Genomic DNA, 21,767 nt, shown 5'->3' on the forward strand with positions numbered 1-21,767 from the left:
TTGATGGTGTTTGTATGAGTGTGCATATATGATATCCGTGTCCCTGTGTCCTGGGGTGTTGGTTAAAGAGGAGGTTATATTATCCTGCCCACCTTTGTTTTAACAGCTGATGCAATCTGAGTATCAGATTTCTAATAAATTACCTGAAGTCATGTGGCTAATACTGTACATGTTAAAACAGGATTCAAACCTAGATCTTCCTACCTAAAAAAGTTAACATGCTCAAAGCATGCACAATATTGAAACATAATCATGTTTTAATCCTTTGAAGGATGATTTCACCTCTGTGGGGCTAATGGAACACCTCTCTGTGGCTGGCCCATATTTTGAAAGTAAGAAACATTCCAGTGTGAAAAAGCAACAGACTCTGCTTTCTGAACCTACTAACCATGTGCTTTTTGTATGCTTCAACTCCCTCCCTTCAGTTGGACTTCATTTGGAGCAGCTCTGTTTTTTTTTTTTTTTTTAAGAATGCTGATTTTATTTGGGAAAAAAAAGTATCTTGTTGCTTAAAATGGTTTCTAAACCCAAAGGCGTAGAAGATCCTGTTTCCATCTTAATTGATTGTACCAGACACCAGCATTTACTGACTGTTAAGCACAAGGATACAATAACTTTAATGATAATGGGGTCACTTTATTGCTGAGCTGTTGAGCAGAGGTGGGCTTTGCATTGTAACAGAGTAACAGGATCCTGGAGCTTAAGAAAAGGCTGCCAGATTTTGTAGTGACTGTGGTGGTTCCAAGTACATGGGAAATTGCACCTCAAAACCTGTGTCTTGCTGGATTGCCTCCCCAGGACTTGGAGATTTACCTTATTAGTTCTCCATGCAGTTGGAACCCATGCCCTTACATTCTTAGAGCAATCCACGCTGTGTGTGAGCAGGGGAAGAACAAGGTCTCCTCAAACCAAAGCCTTCCCATGGAAGGTGATCCAGGATGTTCAGTGCATTCACCTAGGACCACTGAAAATGCTAATGCAGGGCAGGAAGGGGCAGGTTCCTTTGGAGGCATTGAATTAATATGGGGCTACTTCGGGAACTAGAGAACTGGATGTGTGTCTTTGATCTGCCTCAAAGTTGAAGGCTGCATGCTTAGGCATTGGGTGAAGAGGAAGAGCTGGAAGAGTATGGTTGGATCTGGTGCAGTACAACCATTCTGGTGTGCTTGGGACTCCCCCAGTTTCACCACTGAAAGTCCATGTCATAGGAAATCCTTCCATCCTGGCAAATGGGACAGATGACCATCTGCATGGCCTGGGACCCAGGCCTTTGTTGCTACTTAGCTGGACTGTCATGGCAGCCTCCTAGCCAGCCTCCCTTACCTTACCATCCCCAACTCCAGTGAAAATGCAAATCTGACCTGCTGAAGAACCAAGTTATTGGCAATGGCATTAGCTGCATGCTTGTAGCCATGTTATATAAACCTTGTGTCATAAGGACACACTTTGGAAATACCATCTTCTGGAAGCCACAAATCAGAGCCATTTTGTATAGTTAAACCAATCCACTGTCCTGCCTTCTGGATATGTGGGCATGCCATGGACTTCCACACATAGCCACTGCATCTACATGTCCCCTTTTCTCTGTCTAGCAACTTTATATTCACTAAATCCTGGCCATCTTGTGTTGCCTCCCAAGAAACCTTCCTTGTCACAGCAGAAATAATCCTTCCTTCGATACTTGTTCCCTCTCTCCCTGTTGAGTCTGGGCCTGGGGTTAATGTAGTACCAGACAGCTAAGAAGTCTTTAGTAACTGTCTCCCATGATCATTGACGAAACAACTAATGGCAAGAATGGAAAGTACTTTGTGATATGGTTCAATTACAAATTCACTTTTTGTCAATTAAAATAGTGATTTTTTTTCAAACATTTTTTGAAATGAAATTTTTTTTCCCCAATTTTTCGATTGTGGACCCCAGTCTCAAACTTAACAAAATGAAATCTTACAGGATAGAGCCCTACGTAAAAGATAGAAGCACTGAGAAGAAATAAAAATTGGAAGTGAGGGTATAGGAGGTTAGCTGTATCTTTTTTATATTTATTTGTTAGTTAATTTTTTTTGTTGTTGTTGTGAGCTGTATCTTTTTAGGGAGGGCGGGTACTGGGAATTTAACCTAGAAACAATTTACCACTGAGCCACATCCCTAGCCTTTTTTTATTTTTTATTTTTGTTTCGAGACAGCATCTCACTGGGTTGCTTAGGGCCTCACTATGTTGCTGAGGCTGGCCTCAAACTTGGGATCCTCCTATTTAGCCTCTCCAGTCGTTGGAATTATATGCGTGTGCCACTGTACCTGGCTGTGAGCTGTATCTTAATTAACCTCCCTTAACCTTCACTAAGGGCAGACCTTGCCATCTTTATGGATGCCTAGCACTCTGGGAACACTAGGTGAAAGGGACTCCTGGGAATCAAATCATGGCATTTGTAGGTAAATGATGGAATTGGAGAATATCATGCTAAGTGAAGTAAGCCAATCCCAAAAAACAAAGGCTGAATGTTTTCTCTTGATAATATTTTTTCTTGATGTTGATCCATAATGGGCGTGGAGGGAGCATGGGAGAAATGGAGGAACTTTGGATAGGGCTAAGGGGAGAGAGGGGGAGGGAGAGGGGCGTAGGGGTAGGAAAGATGGTGGAATGAGTTGATCATCATTGGGTACATGTATGAAGACACAAATGGTGTGGTTCTACTTTGTGAAAAACCAGAGAAATGAAAAATTGTGCTCCATATGTTTACTATGAATTGAAATGTATTCTGCTGTCATGTATAATAAATTAGAATAAATATATAAAATGAGGAAAAAGAATAAAAGGAAAGAAAGAGACTCCTGCAGTCTGAAGTATCTTTAATTACCTGAGGCTGGGGAGTGAGGGGCTGGACTCTGCTCCAGCCTCAATCAACCAGGGCACTACCATTTGTTAACACAGTTGCCTCAGATGAAAGGGCACTGCTGCTTAAAAATACAAAACAAAACCAAAACTGTTTGCAAGAGCTTAGAGCACTGACTGGCACTCTGCTCTGAGTGCCTGAAAGGAACAGGTGGTGATCTATTTTAATGAGTGGCAAGTACCTAACGATTGAAAATAGACCCTGTTGGAAAAAATATAACTCAGTCATTGCCGGGACCAGATACCTGTTAGTACACAATATTAACAATGCTGGAGTGGTGGCACCAAATGAATTAGTTATGTCACATCAACTAAGGTTACATTGACCATCATGGTCAGGTGGTTAATCAAATGTCATTTCAGTCCTCAAGGTTCCCCTGAGACAGGTGAGTTCCCAGGAGAAATTAAAACCCCTTTATCTTGCTGACCTTATGTGTCTGATAAGAGTGGAACTGAAAGTGGGCTGCCTGTAGTCCAGGATGAGAAATGAGTCATCAAACAAACCCTGCCAGAGGGCACCTCTTCAACTCTCACCGTTGGGCAATTTGATGGAGGGTGGCACCATCAAACACTCCTATCTCCAGTTCCTCTTAGCTAGAGACCAGTGTCATTTCTTTGGGTGTCTTCCTTCCCACCCCTCTTTTGGTGCCCCTTCTCTTGCCAGAGTGGGGAGTCCTTCAGCAGAGAGAACTTGGAAAGTGACCTACAAGGTGGGAACAATGGTTTGATATAATTGTATGGGAGAGAGCATCAATTTGTGGCTACCAAAAAGAAAAAAAAAAAAAAAAAGCCTGCATCAGTAGGTTCTGAGTTCCACTGTAGAGAAGGGTGTGTCACCCCTTGCTAATGGCTATGTACCTGCCACCTCACTTGCCCCATCCTCCACTCAATATGGGAGGTCCAGTCTGGGAGGATATAGCCATCTAATAAACCCAGGGATATGGGCTGTGGTTACTGATAAAAGCTTAGGGTGTCTGCTTTCTTCCTTGCTACTTTATACCTTCCAGAAACCATGAAAGATGAGGGTGTGGTAGCAAGGGAAAAGCACAGACTTTAGAGTCAGATGGACTTGGTTTCCAATCCTAGCTCTCATTTACCCCCAAATGACCTTAACCAAGTAATTCAGCTTCTGAGACACAACATCATTTCCTTTGTCACCCAGGCCAGCTTGGACCCTGCTGTCACCTCAAGGTCTTATAAATTGCTGTAGTTAGTGAAAAATTCCCTATTTGAAGATTTACAGCTTTCCTATGAGCAGCTTCCTTGCTCATTGCAGCAGAAACCTTTGCTAGTCCTGGATTTGAATCTTGGTTGGAATGGCTTGACCTGAGCCTGGTTTTCTCCTTTGCAACTTGGGATTAGGGTGCCTAACTGGGTTGTTGAAGATAAGTGAGATGTTTATAAAGAAAGAGCACATTGCTTACTTCAGTTTCTCTCCTGTTAAAGACATCCACCGTTGGGCCATCAGTCTACTAAATCTCCCTATCACCTGCCTCTGTCTTTTCTTTTTCTTTTTAGCATAACCATCTAAATGGGAATAAGTCTGAACTCTGTGCTAGGGATAAGAGAAATGAAGATAAGGTCCTGGATTTTATTTTTCAAAAAGATCATAATAGAAGAATTTTAGCTGGGCGCTGTGGCACATGTCCGTAATCCCAGTCTCTTGGGAAACTGAGGCAGGAGGCTTGCAAGTTCATGGCCAGTTTCAGCTACTTAGCAAGGTCCTAAGCAACTTAGAGAGACCCTTTTTTTAAAAAAAAAAAAAAAAAAAAAAAAGGCTGGCGGGTGTGTGGCTCAGTGCTCTGTTAAACAAACCTTTGATGATCCCTTGCCTCCTTACATTAGAACAGTTGTGACCATGTTTAAGAGGAATTGGAGAGATCTAGAAAGGGAGGTAACTGAATACAATCTTTATTCTTCAGAATTTTTAGAGATAGGACACTAAAAATATTCAAACTATGAATATTTTGACAATATAAAAAATCAAATCTTTCTGCATGGGTGAAAGTAGCATGCATCAAATTAAAAGATAAACATCCAACTAGGAAAAATAATTGCAAATATATAATCATCAAAGCTGTTTTCTTTACTATACAAAGAGTTTTTTTAAGAGTCTAAATATAATCATGACTATCTTAAAAAAACAAAAACAAGTCATGAATAGATAATTCACAGAAAAAGAAACTCCATTCAACCTTTCAAAATGTTAACTTTATACCAATAAAAGAAACCAAGTTTAAAGAAATCAGATATCACTTTGACTTAGCAGATTGGCAAAGATTAATTGCTACATAACATGGGACACTGTGTGCCCATGCCACAAGGGCAACACGCCAGCTGAGCTAGAATTCACAAGGTCTGTCTGCTGTCTCTATGGTCCAGCACTGAACCATGGGGGACTGTCATGCATGGTGGGGATATGGGCACTAGAAGAAGGGTCTGTCTACTGTCCTGAAGAGACCACCTTAGAATTTATGGAGTCATTGTGCTGGCTCAGATTCCGGACTCAGAAGTAGTCCTTGGCTGTGATAGTTTGGATCATGGTGTTTGTTGAGGGGTCACGAGGAGTAGAAATGTGGAAGGATGAGGAAAGATGTCTGCTCTAGATGAGCCTGTTGGGAGGAAAGCAAGGGATGACATTTCCTTCTTAGAACAGAATTTTTGACAGTACTTTATTATCTGTGGTTTCCCTTTAGCCCACCAGAAAATACGGCAAAACCACATTCCTGATGGAGCTGTGCCCCTGCAGTGAATCCAGCTGGGCTGGCCTTGGATGATAACCAACCAGGGCCAGCCCTGGCTGCCTCGTCCCCCGTGGTCACTGATTCAGCGGATCGTGTGTGCCCTGGGCCTCAGAGTGCTGATGAGGCAGTTCATCTTTGATTTTCCTTTTCATCCCTCATGACAACCACCACATAGCGTTTCCTAGAATCTGGCTGAGGTCCCACTACCAGGGGAGGCTCAGAACCGGAGTGTCTGGAAAAGTCGCCCATGGCCATGAAGGGGGCAGAGCCACCCCAGACGGGTGGTTGCTTTAGTGAGTTGGCAGCTGTAGTGTGTGATGAGGCTGCCTCCAGATGCCAGCAGGGAATGGAAAATTAGTCCTCAGGAGGAATGCTGAAGTCACTGGAGCTGCTTCCAGTGACTTGGACAGATGTCTACAGTCTCCCCTGCCATCGTGGGCCTCGGAGACTCTCTAGCGTACGTGTGGGGCAGTGTTTTCTGAGAGCCTGGGTAGGACATATCTGGGACCTAGTGAGCATTCCTCAAGTTCTTGGCACAGTGCTGGGGGCATAACATCTATTTTTTCCCTTCACAACAATCCCATTAAGTATGCTGTTCCCATTTTAGAGATGAGGCAGCTGAGGCTCAGAAACCAGTCTTGGATGAAAAGCTATTGCACCAGGATTCTCATGTAGGTAACATGGGCAGAAGAGCCTGTCTACCAGTGTCATACCTCCTGACAGCTGGTTGTGTGCAGGTGAATCCTGAGGAATCTCTAGGGCATCTTGTCTGCTCCCAATGTCCCTTTTGCACTCAGGGACTGTGGTGGTGTTGTCAGGGAGTTGGCAAGATTTAGCCTTTCTCAGGGCCAAAGTGCTGAAGGTGCTCAGGGGATCTGGGCACAGAATGAGCCCTTCATTTCATCTAGCAAGAATACTACCCAACCCTCCTCCATTGCACCTTATTTCAGTGGCTGGCTTCCACTGGGGAAAGAGGCTAAGTGTTGACAAATATGTCAATTAGTGAATTTCCCAGGAAATTACCCTGTATCCTTCCAGAAGCCATGCTGTGTGGTAGGGCAGCAGAAGACTCTGGGAGCCATTATGGGTTGAGGAGGCCGGGTGCATGTGAGCCCTCCTCCTCTCCCAGCCCTGGCTCTGGGCTCTGCGCCTCTTCAGCATTTTCATTCTGTGCCATACAATGGGCCACTTCCCTGTGGTGGCTGTATTATTATCCAGAATCTGGATGTTTCCTGTCTGCACTGCTTGTTTCCTGGCGGGAAGGAACTCTGCCTTTCTGGTTCACGTGAAGATTTGACCGATTTGTGTCTGTGGGAAGTTTTAGAGACCTACTGTCTCCTTTCTGAGTCCTTCACAGTTCTGGGGGTTGAGTGGAGCAGCTGGGTGGCCTAACTCATGTCTTTCACACTCTAGGGTCAGCATCCTCTCACACTCTAATAAGCCCGAGATCCTCTAGAGGCACCTGGTTGGCTTATTTGCTAGGCCACTGAGTTCATAGACAGTTGTTCCATTCTCCTCCATCATGTGACTCTTTCATTCTGTTGTAAGAGATCGCCATCGTGGCGTGCAAACATTTTTAGGCAGTTTTGTACCGTGGTCACAATTTGGCCCAGGTCCAGGGTTCAGATCTGCTGGATATTCTGAGGATATAGAAACAAAACTGAGGCCTGGATGCCTGGCACAGGGTTTGCTGGGGTCCATATGCTCCATGAGGACTTGCAGAAATCCCTTAGGAGAGTCAGTCTTGAGGGGTTGAGCACCCTATTGTTGGATGTGAAAATGCCTCATTGCTAATGTGAATTGTAAAAGGAAATTATAAAAGTGCTTAACATTAAGAAGATCAAATCTAACTGTGTGTAGAAAAGAAGTAAAATCCCTTGGCCATGCAGTCACCTATAGATGGCCAGTGTCCATGAAGGGACTCGGGGTTTGAAGTTTTGATTGGTATCTGTGATTTGAAGTTTTGATTGGTATCTGTGAGGCAGTTTCACTTTGTCTTCCCCAAACTGACAGTGTCCCCTTCTTTGTGTTTAGAACACGGAGAGTTCCTGGCTCTGGATCTTGGAGGGACCAACTTCCGTGTACTCCGTGTGAGAGTAACGGACAATGGGCTCCAGAAGGTTGAGATGGAGAACCAGATCTACGCCATCCCTGAGGACATCATGCGAGGCAGTGGCACTCAGGTATGGCCTCTCTCTCAGGGTCTACAAATGCCTTCCTTGAGATGTCCTTTCTGCACCTTCTCCCACTGCTCTCAGATTGGAGACACTATCATGAATGGGTACTAGCACAGCTGTAGGGATCCCTGTCGGCCAGAGCCTGGCTCTTCCTGCCACATTTTATATGCAGCGGGTGCTCAATAATAAAAGGAATGCATGGAAGAGAAATGGAGTAGAATGCTCTTCAGCATTGTCACATCTTTGGCCTAAGGCTTGGGAGAGGTGACAGCCCTCAGAATTTTATTCCCTGTTCTTCTACCAAACCAGGCCACTCCTGGGAAAGGAATTCCTGATTATGAGCAGAGCAAGTGAGGAAGGTATTTTTTAGATCCTTTTTTTGACTTTGGGAGTGGCCTTGAGGGTAAACCTATTTTCCTTGCTTGAATGCTGAGGTTAGAGAAGGAGCCCGGGTCCCTGGGATTGTGGGCATTTTATCTCTGTGGAGGGTGTCACATGGCTCCAGCATAAAGTCAGGGAGACACAGAGGGGTGAGTCTCTTCCGCTGGCTCCCCCTGTACCTGTGCCATGCTGTTGGGTTGAGGAGGTTGGGCCCCTGTGTTCAGGCAATCTGGCTGAGGGATTTGGGGCAAGTGATGATGGCACCTGACAGAGCATCAGTGAATTCATCTGAAGAGAGGGATGAGAGTATAGAAACTGTGGTGGGGTTAGAGGAGAGGAGGATGCATTTTAAGTATTTCACACAACCTGGCCCATAAACTGGCACTCTTAACTATTTTTCTGTACTTCCAATTGCTTCTTTGTACTCTGCTGTGGCCATCATGGGGGATGTGATCATCTTTTCTTCCCATTGCCTCCCTCACCCATTCTGAGCTTCATCCCTCAGATTACAGATATTTGAGAATCAAATAAATAAGACAAAACCAAAAATAGCACCTGAAGTTTGGCTGTGCTTGCAGTTCGCTGAAGATGTGTTAGGTGGATTTTTATGTCATCTGACACATCTTGGTAGCCTATTGCTAACCCTTCAACACATGAGGGGCATAAGGAACTCATAGTCCTTGTAGAGTCCCTCCCAGGGCCTGGCAAGGGTGTGGGACTCCAGCAGACAAAGTGGAGTATCTCTGCCAATCCAGAAAGAGAATTCATTTCAAACATTTATGATCTAAGTGAAATTTTCCTTGACAAGCTTACCTGGAAATCTCTTAAACCATCTAGTTTGTGTTCTTCATGTATATACATAGGCAAAATGTTTTAGTCCAAATTAATAAACAAAAACCAAAGAGTATGAGACCTACATGGAAATGAAGAACTGTTGGGTTGTTAGGAAGGTTTGGAATCAATGAAAAAACAAAAAACTATATAAAAATGGAACAGAAATAAAACTAGGAGAAAATATGGGTGTTGATTTTACCCTAAGCAAGAGAATTAATATTATATATCTAAAATGACAGAAAGTATTTGGAAAAAAGACTGAAAATAAATCTAAGGGGTTATTTTATTGTTATAAATTAATGGTGCTGCTTTTTTTTTTCCCCTACACCCCTTTTTGGGTATTATGTATGAGTATTTTAAGTAAAGGAAAATAAATGGATTTTTTAAATGCAAATTTAGTTAAAACTAAGACCAATTTACCAAACTCCAAACTTGCAGAGGTTTCTTGAGGAACTCTGAACCTGGGCAGAGTGGGTCCCTGTGTAAGATTCTAGAGGCAATTCTGCTCTTCTATTGGGGAAGTTGATAAGAAAGAAAATATGGGATGTTTTAAACAAATTCCCAGTACCTTCTTCCAGATACACTAGTCAAAATGATCTTTAGTGCAAACAGTTTTATCCCCCCAAAAAGGAAGTTGTGTTTTCTGCCACATCACTTCCATTTTAAAGCAGTAGGTCATAAACCTGAATAGCAGCCACTTACAATATTTAAGGTATATCTTGTGGGAAGGGGAGTGAGTGGATCCTTAGACCAATAAAGAAAAGGAAAACTTTCAAACTCCACACAGTGATGCCCTTTGAGCCTTTTTATAGCAGGAAGGTGTTAGCTCTTTCTCTCAGCATCTTATCTGTAGATTCCTCAACTAACAGAAAAAAGGTTAGGCTTCCAGTTCAAGGAAGCAGATGGTCTCCTCTTCCCCACTTTAAAAGAGGGTGGGAGGCTGAGTCAGGAGGATTGTGAGCTCAAAGTCAGCCTCAGCAACTCAGTAGGACCCTGTCTCTAAATAAAATACAAAATTGAGCTGGGGATGTGGCTCAGTGGTCCAGTGCCCCTGAGTTCAGTCCCCAGTACCAAACAAACAAACAAACTTCTTTGAACCCAGCACTGGCCAAGGGAACTTTTTGCAGGGGTAGAACTGCTCTCTATTTGGCCTGTATGATTCTGTAGCTGTCAGCCTCTTGAGGCATTGAGCACTTGGGAAGTGGGGCTACTGTGATTGGAGAGCTGAATTTTTATTTTTATTATTTTCTAATGAATTGAAATAGCCCCAGATGGCCAGTGGTTACTTTCTGGGCAGGGCAGTAGTTAAAGCATCTTCACTGCCTTTCTCCTCTGCCTTCCCAGCTAGGGAGGGAGCCGTGGTCAGGGCTGGTGAGGGGAAGGTGACTTTCTACTTCTCCTTTTAAAGACTCTTCATCTCTAAAGATTGCTTTGTCTCTTTGAACAGCTGCTGCAACTTCCTTTTTGGGGGAATAAAACTGTTTGTACTAAAGATCATTGACTAGTGTGTCAGGAAGAAGGTGCTGGGAATTTGTTTAATACATCCCATATTTTCTTTCTTATCAGCTTCCCCAATAGAAGAGCAGAACTGCCTCGAGATAGATATCTCTAGAAACCCTATTTGCATATTAAAACACTTGACCTCTGTTAGAGGAAGTTGGCACTTGTGCACTGGTGCTCCCCTTTGGTGAAAGACCCCAGTCCTAGCTTAGCACTTGTCCTTGAGAATGTTTTGGTTTAGAGGTAGACAGGTTCAGTATCAGCTGTGGTTGACTTCATGGGGATCAGACTAAGGGACAGAATCCACCTAGGGAGCCCAGTTAGAACTGGCCCCTCCCAGGTTGGGCTGGCTCTGCCTTCTAGCTGCCTTCTGCTGACCATACCCCAAGCATGGGGAGCCAGTCAGGACTGTGAATCTTCCCTCGACCTTTCAGTTTCTAAGTAAATGCAAATAATTTTCTGTGGTTTAAACCACAGCATCAGGATGAGGGCTTATTAGTAGATTGCTGGGCCTCTCAGAGTTTCTGCTATGGTATGTCTTGGGAGGAGGGCGACTGGATTTTGCATTTTTAACAGGTTTCCAGGTGATGGTGGTAGTGGTGGTGCTGCTGCTGGCCCAGGACTATTCTTTGAAAATTTTTAGTAGAATCTTTACTTCTTTCTGGAAAGGAAAAGATAGTTGTTCTTTTCCACTCCCTCCTCCCCCACTTAGCTTTTCATTTTTGCCACCTGGTTAATCTTGCACTTGGAATGTGTTAGCCTCTTTGGCAGCTCCTTATATTTTGTTCCCCAAACCTCTGGCCTCATCCTCTCAGCATGTAGAGGGTCACCAACTTCTCTTTGAGGGTGCTGAGTGGCCAAGAAGGAAGTCAGGGGGCTTCCTTGGGGCTGATTGAAAACCTGGCTCACTGTGAATGCAGCTTTCTCCAGGGCTGAGGAGCTGTGGGTTCTGCTCAGCATGATCACAGTTGTGAGAGTGCCCATCCACAAAACCCTATTCTTTGTTGCTCTTCAGAGAGAACTGAGTCTTCCGTTTTTGAAAGTAGAAAACAAAGATAACTTCTTTGGATTGCCCCCAGGCGATTAGTTTTCTAGAATAGAGGAAAAAATAGAAAAAAGTTACTCATTTTTGCTAAGTTGGTTCATAGAATGCCAACACAGAATGTTCCACCACTCCCCCAGTCACAAGAAACAGGGATGCTGAAGTACTACGTGGTGGTGAGGTAAACTTTCCTTTCTGGTGAGATAATTGGCTAGGCATCTGTGTCCGGGGGTCTGCCAGGGCCACCAAAGGATGTCCTATTTGTAGGGCATGCGTGGACTTTCTGATAACTTTGGCCACGATTTCCCCCTTCCTCTCAGGGTTATTTTGACAGATGTTTAGATAAATGGTCTAAGTGGAGGACAGCTTTTAATGAGTACTAACTAGTATTAAGCCCTTATATGAATTGACTCATTTAATCATTTGGGGAACTGTTTGTGGGCAGTCCAGTTACCATTCCCATTTCTTCAATGAAAAGCAAATGAAGGCTCAGAGGGTAGGAAAAGGATCTGGTACAAATTTCACTAATTCCTTTGTGAGCCTAAAGTCTTAATTTCTGTGCCATTCTGCCTGCTCATCTTCTTGTATCATGTGTCCTTAGCTGTTTGACCACATTGCTGAATGCCTGGCCAACTTCATGGATAAGCTCCAAATCAAAGACAAGAAGCTCCCATTGGGCTTTACCTTCTCATTCCCCTGCCACCAGACTAAGCTAGATGAGGTAAGATGGGTTCTTCAGAAGACTTGCTGCATTACTTTGCTCCTGGGGCTGGGAGGACTGGGAAGAACTCCCTGGTGGCCATCTGCTGGTGTGGTATCCTGCAGTAGCACTGCAGGATTTTATAGCTAAGGATTCAGTATTGAGAGTTCTGGCCTCTGGGTGACTGTGCGTGTGTGGAGGTGTTGGGGGGGGTGAAAAAGTATCAGGGAGGTGGGTGCTCTTTGTTACTCTCCCTTTCACACATATTGCACAGTGTCCCAATCCCACCCAGGGTGACAGGAATGAGAAGCTAGGAACTCTTTTGATCCTGAGTGTTTTGATGAAGGGTCTTGGAAGAAGGATGCCTGGGGAGTTAATGATTCAAGGATATAGGTGTCTTATTTTGGCAAGTCTATAGCTTGCTCCTTCTATTTCTTAGAGGCGGTAAATCATGAAGGAATCACTCATTTGATCTCCTTTCCTGAACCTGGGAGGAGCCTGAGTTTCTTTTTCCTCCGCTAGTCAGGAGACAGTCTACAAAGTCAATCATGACTTTAGCCTGGCATCAGAGAGTTCTACTAATGATGCTTGGCAAAGCGTGGCATGTGTTTTATTTTTTTTTTATTTTTAATTTTTTTTAATTTTTATTGTTGGTTGTTCAAAACATTACATAGTTCTTGATATATCATATTTCACACTTTGATTCAAGTGGGTTATGAACTCCCATTTTTACCCCGTATACAGATTGCAGAATCACATCAGTTACACATCCATTGATTTACATATTGCCATACTAGTGTCTGTTGTATTCTGCTGTGGCGTGTGTTTTAATTGTAGAAAATCAATATTCATTCCTTGGTTGTTTTGTAGAGTTTCCTGGTCTCATGGACCAAGGGCTTCAAGTCCAGTGGTGTGGAAGGCAGAGACGTGGTGGCTCTGATCCGGAAGGCCATCCAGCGGAGAGGGGTGAGTGTGGAGTGGTGGGACCTCGGGTGTGCAGGCCCTTTGGGATTCACTCTGAAGTCTGTCCTCAAACTCAGCCTGAGAAGCTTTTGTAGAGCTTAAGAGGAGGTTTTCTTCTTCTCTGCTATTACCCAGTAATTTTATATATGATCAGATGCCTTTGGGGTTTTGAGATTAGCATGGTGGAAAGTAATCTTAGCCTTGGTGCAAGAAAAACCCTTTGGTCCTGAAGAAGACTTCATATCATTTCAAGTAAGGAAGTTGGCATGATGGTGACATGATGGTAGAATGGGACAGAGAGTGGACAAGATAAAGTTCTGTCATAGGAGTGGGAGGGAGAGAGAGAGAGAGAAAGAAAGAGGGAGGGAGAGAGAAGGAAGAAGAGGGGAGGTGAGAGGGAGAAGAAAGAGAAGCAGAAGAAGCACACAAGATTGACTTTCCTTAGTGCAGTAATGGCTACAAACTAGACCACAGGGCTGATGTCAGGAAAATGGTTCTCCACAATGAGAACAAGCAGGGTGGGAGTGAGTTGCCTGATGTTCACTTGGGTGTGGATCTAGCTTTCCAGCTTGAACCTTCCTTGGCTCTGAGTTGGGTTAGTAAGCCCGTTGCACTTGAGCTGTGCGTCTTGCTGCTCTTTTTCCATCTTCACATCCTGTATCCATCCCGTCTGTGATGGTGAAGGTCAGAAACCTCCATTTCATCCCTACAGGACTTTGATATTGACATTGTGGCTGTGGTGAATGACACGGTTGGGACCATGATGACTTGTGGTTATGATGACCAGAACTGTGAGATTGGTCTCATTGTGGGTGAGTGAGCTCTGGGTGTGAGAGCCAGATGTGCAATTGGGGGTGTGGGCTGAAAAGAAGGGAGCCATCTGTAGACTGGGTTATATTTGAAGATAATGATGTAGTTGCTTTGGAGGGCCAAGCCAAGGCTTGTGGAGCTGGGGGTAATAGAGTTCTGGGCCACATATTGGGTGAGCCCAGGAGTCTGCAGGGAGGGATCCTAATACTGAGCAGCCTTGGACAGTAGCGTGAGAGGAAGATGGGGGCAGGGGAGGGACGTGTAGGGAGGTGCTTGAGCAGTCCCTTGCTTTGGTCAGGCACTGGCAGCAATGCCTGCTACATGGAGGAAATGCGTCACATCGACATGGTGGAGGGCGACGAGGGGCGGATGTGTATCAACATGGAGTGGGGGGCCTTTGGGGACGATGGCGCGCTCAATGACATCCGCACGGAATTTGACCGAGAGATCGACATGGGCTCGCTGAATCCTGGGAAGCAACTGTGAGTGGGCCTTTGGGTGGCGGAGTTGGGGGGGTGTGTTGGGAACTGAGGTTGGGGCTGCTCAGGGACAGGGGATTTGTTTTCAGGTCATCTCTATAGTCTTACTTTGTCCCCCAAAGTTTGCCAAGGCACCCACCGATTATGGGAACATTTGGGAATATAAATTGCTGAGAGGGCTCTAAAACCAGCGCGGGTGATAAACCCAGTCATCCTTCAGCACATTCACTTTGGAAGGTCATATTCTAGTTTTTGAAAGCCCCTTAGTAGCTCCCACCCACTACTCCCCCCTCAAGGACCAGGTTATGTCAGATGGCTGCTCACTGCCAACCCACAGAGTCTCAGAGCCTCCTGCCTCAGCTGTAGACTATGGAAAAGCTTGGCTTCTCAGAAGCCTTTTTGGGCTCCACCCTGGGTCTGTGGCCCAACCATGATCTTCAAGTGGATCGGATAAAAGGCCCCAGCATTTTGTGACCTGAATGCTCTACACTCCAGCCAGGCCAGACTTGGTTTTATGTTACTTTAGACTCTTACACAACCTTATTTCATTCTCACATTTGCCAAATGTCTCTGAAGATGTTGAGACAGGATTGCTGCAAGCACTAAACATAGTTACAAAACATTTTGAGCAATGCAGCATCTCTCTGGTCTTCTTGGTGCTCGGACTGTTTTGGGAAGGCTAAAAGCACAGATCTCTACTTAGAAAAGAAAAACTAGCCCTATAAACCAGGTCAGTGGTGGGCAGCCTTTTGCTTTACTGGGGAAAGCATGGTTTCATTAAGTCATAAGCTTTTTTTACGTGTTGGAATGTGAGTCCATTTACCTGAACTTAGGAACATACCGGTTGTGTCTGCCGTGGGTGACCAGAGGTTTATGAGCGGAGAAGTCACTCACTCAATGCCTGCCTCCATTAATGAGACACACCCGTGTCATTCCAAAGAGCCCTGTACCCTTTGAAGTATCAAAAGACAAAATTGCCAGCCAGGTCTTGACAGCATATTCCTGGTTTATCCATAAAAAAAATAAATTAGGAAGTCATCTTTCAAATTGTCAGCTGAGGTAGCCCCAAAATCATGAGCGATGACATCACACTGTAGAGACCCGATTGCCCTGGGGGTGTTTCCCTCAGCTCCCATACAGCTAGCTTCACATGTGAAGATGTGGAATCCTCACTGTTGAAGCCAGGTTACTCCCAAGGCGGGTGCCCATGTTGGTGCTTTGACATTTTCAATGTGCCTTGTGCTCGGAACAAATGCTGCCACCTGTCCCTTAGCTCCAATGCTTCCTGACTTGGCCTGAGTTGTCTGTCTGTAGGTCATGTCCAAATCCCCTCCACACCCCTGCTCTGGGCCTCCTTGTCACTGAAGCCAGTCCTAGACAGTACCAGTAGCCCTAGGAGCCTCCTCTCTCTAAGACCCAGAGGCTTTCTGAGAGACCAATGGGTCTTCTTTGCCCAAAAGAGATTGAATTTCCTCTGCCACATAGTCGTAGCCGGAAAGACTTCTCAAGAAAACAGTGTCACCTAGTGCTGGAAAATTAAATTACCAAACTGCCTCAGGTTGGGGGCTGATCTCTGCCTTTCTAAAACGTGTTTCTTCTATCACCAGCCTGCTCAGAAACTTCCATTGTGTTTACCCCCAGACTCTTTGAGATCTGTTCCAACCTAGTCTTGTAATCTTGCCTCACTATCTTCCTGCCCCAACTTGTCCCCCCACCCCACCATTTTCTCAGGAATCCACAAATGGCCTGTAAGAGGCTTGTGCCCTATATTTAATCAGGTTGAAATTTTTTTTTCCTCTTGAAAAAAAATATTGGGGCTCTACAAGAGATTTTATTTCAAAGAAGATTTTTTTTTTTTTTTTTTTTGAGAGAAGAAATTTTAAAAAACATTCTCCTTCACAAAACTTAAATTACCTAAAATTCAGTCTGTTCCAGAATGTTCTATACTCCCTGGTTGTTTCATCTGGCTGTTTAAGTCCTGTTCTTTCCCATTATTCAAGACCCACCAGCCTGAGGGTCAGTCCCAACCCCACAGTTCCTGCAGCCCCCCAGCTGTCACGTCGACACACACCTGAATAAGTTAATCCTTAATCATGCTGACCTCTAAAGCATGCTGAATCTCACATATTTGTGTCTTGCCTCCCTAGGAAAGTTTTGCATTCATGGATGGTGGGGATGTTATTGTTTTGGTCTGTATTTCCCTGCAGGTTTGAGAAGATGATCAGTGGGATGTACATGGGGGAGCTGGTAAGGCTCATCCTGGTGAAGATGGCCAAGGAAGAGCTGCTGTTCCAGGGGAAGCTCAGCCCAGAACTGCTTACCACAGGCAGCTTCGAAACCAAAGATGTCTCAGATATTGAAGAGTAAGTTTCTGGTCCCAATGCTACTCTGTTCACCGAGTGTCTGGTTATGGGGAGAGGCATTTGGGGAACATGGATGGGGCATTGGCTTTTGACTCTTTGAGCAGGAGGTCCACATGATTGTCTTTTGGGGGGGGGTACTGGGGATTGAACTCGGGGGTGCTTAACCACTGAGCCACATCCCTAGCCCTTTTTAAAATATTTTGTTTAGAGATAAGGTCTCGCTGAGTTGCTTAGAGCCTCACTAAGTTGCTCAGGCTGGCTTTGAACTCATGATCCTCCTGCCTCAGGCTCTCAAGCTGCTGGGATTATAGGCATGTGCCGTGTCACCTGGCCACAAGAGGGTCTTGAAGGTGGCCCATGGTGGGCCTGTGAATTCACTCTACTTACTTGTCTGTGCTCCTGTGGATTTTGAGGGTGATGCTACCAAAGTGACTCAGGGTACTGGGAACAGTTGGCCTGTGCATGCAGGGACTTGGGCTGTTGCACTGGGTTAAATCCTGGAGGCATTAAAGGGGGCACCTTAACACATGTTTGCATCTGTCTCCTTGTTCTTCTCCTGAATTTCTGACATCTCTTTTCTTATCAGCAGTTCTCAAAAAGAACCCTACTTCAAAACAGAAAAATAGGTGCTTGGATGCCCACTGATATACTCACCCACTCATAGCCCAGCCAGGAGGGGAGTGAGGATGGCCCACAGTATCCTGATAGCTGGGGCTAGTTTTCCATTCTTGCTATTTCTTTGTGTGAATGGAAGAGGTCCTATTAGTTGAGGAACCAGGTAGGGAGAGGAGGTGATTTTAGGGCCAAAAGGAGCAGTGAAAGCATTTGAAGGACTTTGTTCTGAGTGGAACCCTTAAAGGAACAGTGGCTAAAGTTGCTATGCCCCAAGGGGATGGCGGTACTCAATCCAGTGAGGCATTTGGTTCCCCTGAGAAGGGCACTTATGGTGTCAAATCACCTACCCTTTCCCACCATCTTCAGGCACAGACAAACTCTGGCTACTTTAGAGAGAAAAGATGGCACCACAGCTGGATTCACATGTTTAGAGGTGACTGTTTAGAGGCAGAGATTCTGTCTGTCTACCCTAAGGCAAGCAAACGGTAAATGCAAACCACTAGCTTAATACAGAAGGTCCAAGAACCAGGTCTTATCTTCATATTAGCGCACAGAAAAGAAATACTGGTTTTTCTCACTAGGGGAAAAATGAGCCAGGGTAGCACTGTATGTGAGTGTGTGTAAGTGAGTGTGTGTGTGTGTGTGTGAGTGATATCTGGGAAAGGAACCTCAGGGTGGCTATGTTGCATTGTAGTCCCTCCTTGTTGTCCCCCCCCCCCCCCCGCCCCCCTCCAGCCCTGCTCATAAATAGGTAGCAAGGCCATAAGAGAGATTCTGCCCTCACTGATAGATGGGGTTTGCTGGAGCTGCTGGGCTTCCTTGCCAGCCCATACCCTCCTCTTGTTGGCCACAGTGGGTCAGACAGGTGCCCACATACTATCTTTCTCTTTCCCAGCGATAAGGATGGCATCCGGAAGGCCTACCAGGTGCTGGTGCGGCTGGGTCTGAATCCATTGCAGGAGGACTGTGTGGCCACTCACCGGATCTGCCAGATTGTGTCCACACGCTCAGCCAACCTGTGTGCAGCCACCCTGGCTGCCGTGCTGCGGCGTATCAAGGAGAACAAGGGCGAGGATCGGCTGCGCTCCACCATTGGGGTTGATGGCTCCGTCTACAAGAAACACCCTCAGTGAGTCAGCAGGTTGGGCCCGGGAGTGAAGGAGGTCCCAGAGTACCTGGGACCTGGTGACTCCATAGGGCAGCTCTGTTTTGCATCCCAAGGTGTTGGGGATCTTTGTAGAATTATAGTTCCCAATGGAGCAAGTGGGTACTGGGGGATGTCGTTCCTGGTGTGGGTGGAGGTGATTTCTGAAGGCTGCTTATGACTCAGAGCTCCCCTGGCTGCTGGGTACTCTTCTTGGCCACCCTCTTCTTTATAAGACAGAGTTTCATTCTTTACTCTTATGATTCTTGGTGGTTCTTATATGTGCTATGTATTCTGCCAGGGACCACCTCAGCACTGGGGGTTACCAGCCTCTGATTTGGGTATTGAATTGATGCCACGCTGCATGTTTTGATCCCTTGGGTTATATATATCCAGACATTCAAGTTTCAGTTGGGACCTGGAAGATGCCTCTTGTTGCACTCACTTAGTTTCTCCAAACATGAGTGCCAGGTCAATATGGCATCATTAACTGAGCTGGTCACTGTGGAAGGTCTCAGCCTTGAGGTTCCCTAATCTCCTAGCTCAGTGCCTCCCAAGCTTTAGTTAATGTGCACATGAATCACATGGGGATCTTAAGAGGCAGATTCTGGTTCAGAAGGTCTGAGGTGAGCCTGAGATCCTGCATCTCACAGCCTCCAGTGAGGCAGTTGGCCCATGGACCACACTTGGAGTAGCAGAGCCATAGCTCAAAGCAGTCATCACCTGGAGAGTTTCTTGCCGAACATAACATGTTATCTTTAGCTGTTCAGATACCTTGAGATGGTTGGCAGAAATTGGCAAAAGAGAGGCGAGAGTGCAGAAGAAGTGACATCTTCAAATAAAATGAGTTATGGAACATGAAAAATGGGTAATTTTAGAGACACCTGATTCTATTAGACTGCAGAGGCTGATTGCAATCTCCTGGGCAGAGGAGATTTCTTGTGACTACGTAGGGAACAGTGGCTTGCTAGAAGTGTCCTTTCCTTTCAGTGGGGGATAAACCCCGCCAGGGCGGTCATCTGAGTTTTTATACAGTGATTCCTAACATGGGAAAGAATGGAGGGAGAAGGCTGAGGGCAGCCTCTGCTCCTGCAGGCCCAACTTTTGGGCTGAGGCAGTGAGCCACTGTGTAACCATTTATGCAACTGACCTTAACTGTGGACACCTGTCTCTTATCTCACGTGGGCGGCTACAGTTTTGCCAAGCGTCTTCACAAGGCTGTACGTCGGCTGGTGCCTGACTGCGACATTCGCTTCCTCCGCTCTGAGGATGGCAGCGGCAAAGGGGCAGCCATGGTGACCGCGGTGGCTTACCGACTGGCTGATCAACAAAGAGCCCGCCAGAATACCCTGGAGCCTCTAAAACTGAGCCATGAGCAGCTGCTGGAGGTCAAGAGGAGGATGAAGCTTGAAATGGAGCGAGGTCTGAGCAAGGAGACGCACTCCATCGCCCCTGTGAAGATGCTGCCCACTTACGTGTGTGCTACCCCCGATGGCACAGGTATGCAGCAGAGATGCTCACCTGGCAGGCCTTTGTCCTAGCATCAATGCTTGGGGAGCTCCATTAGCATTAGCCTTGAACATTTGAACCGCCACCTGTTTTTGAAGCTATATTACTATAATACTAGAGTCAACCAGACATACCTCAGCTAAAATTAAACAGTACTTACTTCTGCCTACTATGTATCAACACACTTAATGCCTATTAATTCCTTTAATATTTGTTAGCTATTAAAGATTAGAAGTTACTTTTGTGTACTAACAAACTGCTGTGTGTGGCAAAAAACTGAGGCCTGAGAAGTTAAGAAACTTGCCCAAGTTCACACTACTAGCAAATGTCAGAGCTGGGATTCAAATCCAGGAATTCAGGTACCAGAGCCACTGCTCACAACCATCACTTGGTCCGGGTCAAGGGTCAGCATACTGTACTACCTGGGCCAAGTTTGGCCTATGCCTGTTTTTGTGAATAAAGTTTTATCCGTACACAGCTATGCCCATTGGTCTATACAGCATTCATGACTGATTTGCACTACCCTGGCAGAGTTGAGTGTTTGCAGCAGAGACTATATGGTCCACGAAGCTTAAAATGTTTCCTGTCACTTTACAGAAAAAGATCACTATAAACCCTCTTGTAGGTCTTGCAACCTAATAAATGGAGGTCTTTTCCCAATTCAGAGAAAATGATTGCTGAGCAGGCCAATGTAGCAGTTAGTATAGGTTCCAGAGACTAGGGTTTGATCCCTGCTCCCTTTTTCTACTGATGTGATTCTACATAAGCAATGTTGTCTAGCTCAGCCAGATTTTGATCATCCATAAGAAAGAATGAACTATATCCCTTAGGATGGCCTAAGTGTTGGATGGGGACTGTGTGTGAGGCTTGTGGCACACACACCATTGCCTAATGGTGGAAGTTTTTCTCATTTTAAAAGATTTCCCTTCTAATTCTTTTAAAGAATTACACTCTCTTTTTCCTTCTCTAGTCTGGAATCTAACCTAAGGTGGTATTTGATTTGGCACAAATAGTGTATTTAGATAGTTTTAAATGTACTCTATCAGCATCCCCAGAGCTTTGCAGTGTTCACTCTGACTTCTGGGCCCCCTGCATGTGGACTCATGTGAGAATCACTAGGGAGCCAGCAGAGATCTCGTCCTGGGGCATCTTTTTTCTTCATCATGAAATAGAGCTCACACTCCATCACCCCCTGAGGCTGCTGAAGCTGTAGGGTGGCCCTTGTCAGGGGAAGGTACATAAACTGTCACCCTTTGTCATCCCAGCTCATTACCTCCTTGGATTTGTTTTCCAGAGAAAGGGGACTTCTTGGCCTTGGACCTTGGAGGAACCAATTTCCGGGTCCTGCTGGTGCGTGTGCGAAATGGGAAGCGGCGAGGAGTAGAGATGCACAACAAGATCTACTCCATCCCACAGGAGGTCATGCATGGCACAGGCGAGGAGGTGAGCAGCATGGAGCCTCCAGAAGGGCCCAGGAAGCTTCTTGCTTTCAATGACAGCTCCTTCCTTGTTCACCTGTGGACCTAGGGAAGGTTTGGTAGGCCCCAGGCCCAGGCTGCTCTCTGGGTTTGTGCCTGAGCTTTCATATCTTCTGGATGGAAACCTTGAGCTCCTGC

General features: G+C 45.6%; 1 protein-coding gene across 4 annotated transcripts in view; it reads left to right on the forward strand.

Annotated features, from left to right (window-relative positions):
- The window catches only part of Hk2 (hexokinase 2), a 59,794-nt gene that overhangs the window by 26,976 nt on the left and 11,051 nt on the right, over positions 1-21,767 (forward strand). For all 4 annotated transcript variants that reach the window (XM_071601766.1, XM_071601765.1, XM_071601767.1 and 1 more), the window contains 9 exons: positions 7,669-7,817; positions 12,170-12,289; positions 13,139-13,234; positions 13,944-14,043; positions 14,340-14,523; positions 16,728-16,883; positions 18,394-18,627; positions 19,838-20,142; positions 21,446-21,594. In XM_071601766.1, the coding sequence (XP_071457867.1) occupies positions 7,669-7,817; positions 12,170-12,289; positions 13,139-13,234; positions 13,944-14,043; positions 14,340-14,523; positions 16,728-16,883; positions 18,394-18,627; positions 19,838-20,142; positions 21,446-21,594 (1,493 nt within the window). The remainder of the gene's footprint in view (positions 1-7,668; positions 7,818-12,169; positions 12,290-13,138; positions 13,235-13,943; positions 14,044-14,339; positions 14,524-16,727; positions 16,884-18,393; positions 18,628-19,837; positions 20,143-21,445; positions 21,595-21,767) is intronic.

This window comes from Marmota flaviventris, chromosome 14, assembly GCF_047511675.1.
Source record: "Marmota flaviventris isolate mMarFla1 chromosome 14, mMarFla1.hap1, whole genome shotgun sequence".
Lineage (NCBI taxonomy): Eukaryota > Metazoa > Chordata > Mammalia > Rodentia > Sciuridae > Marmota > Marmota flaviventris.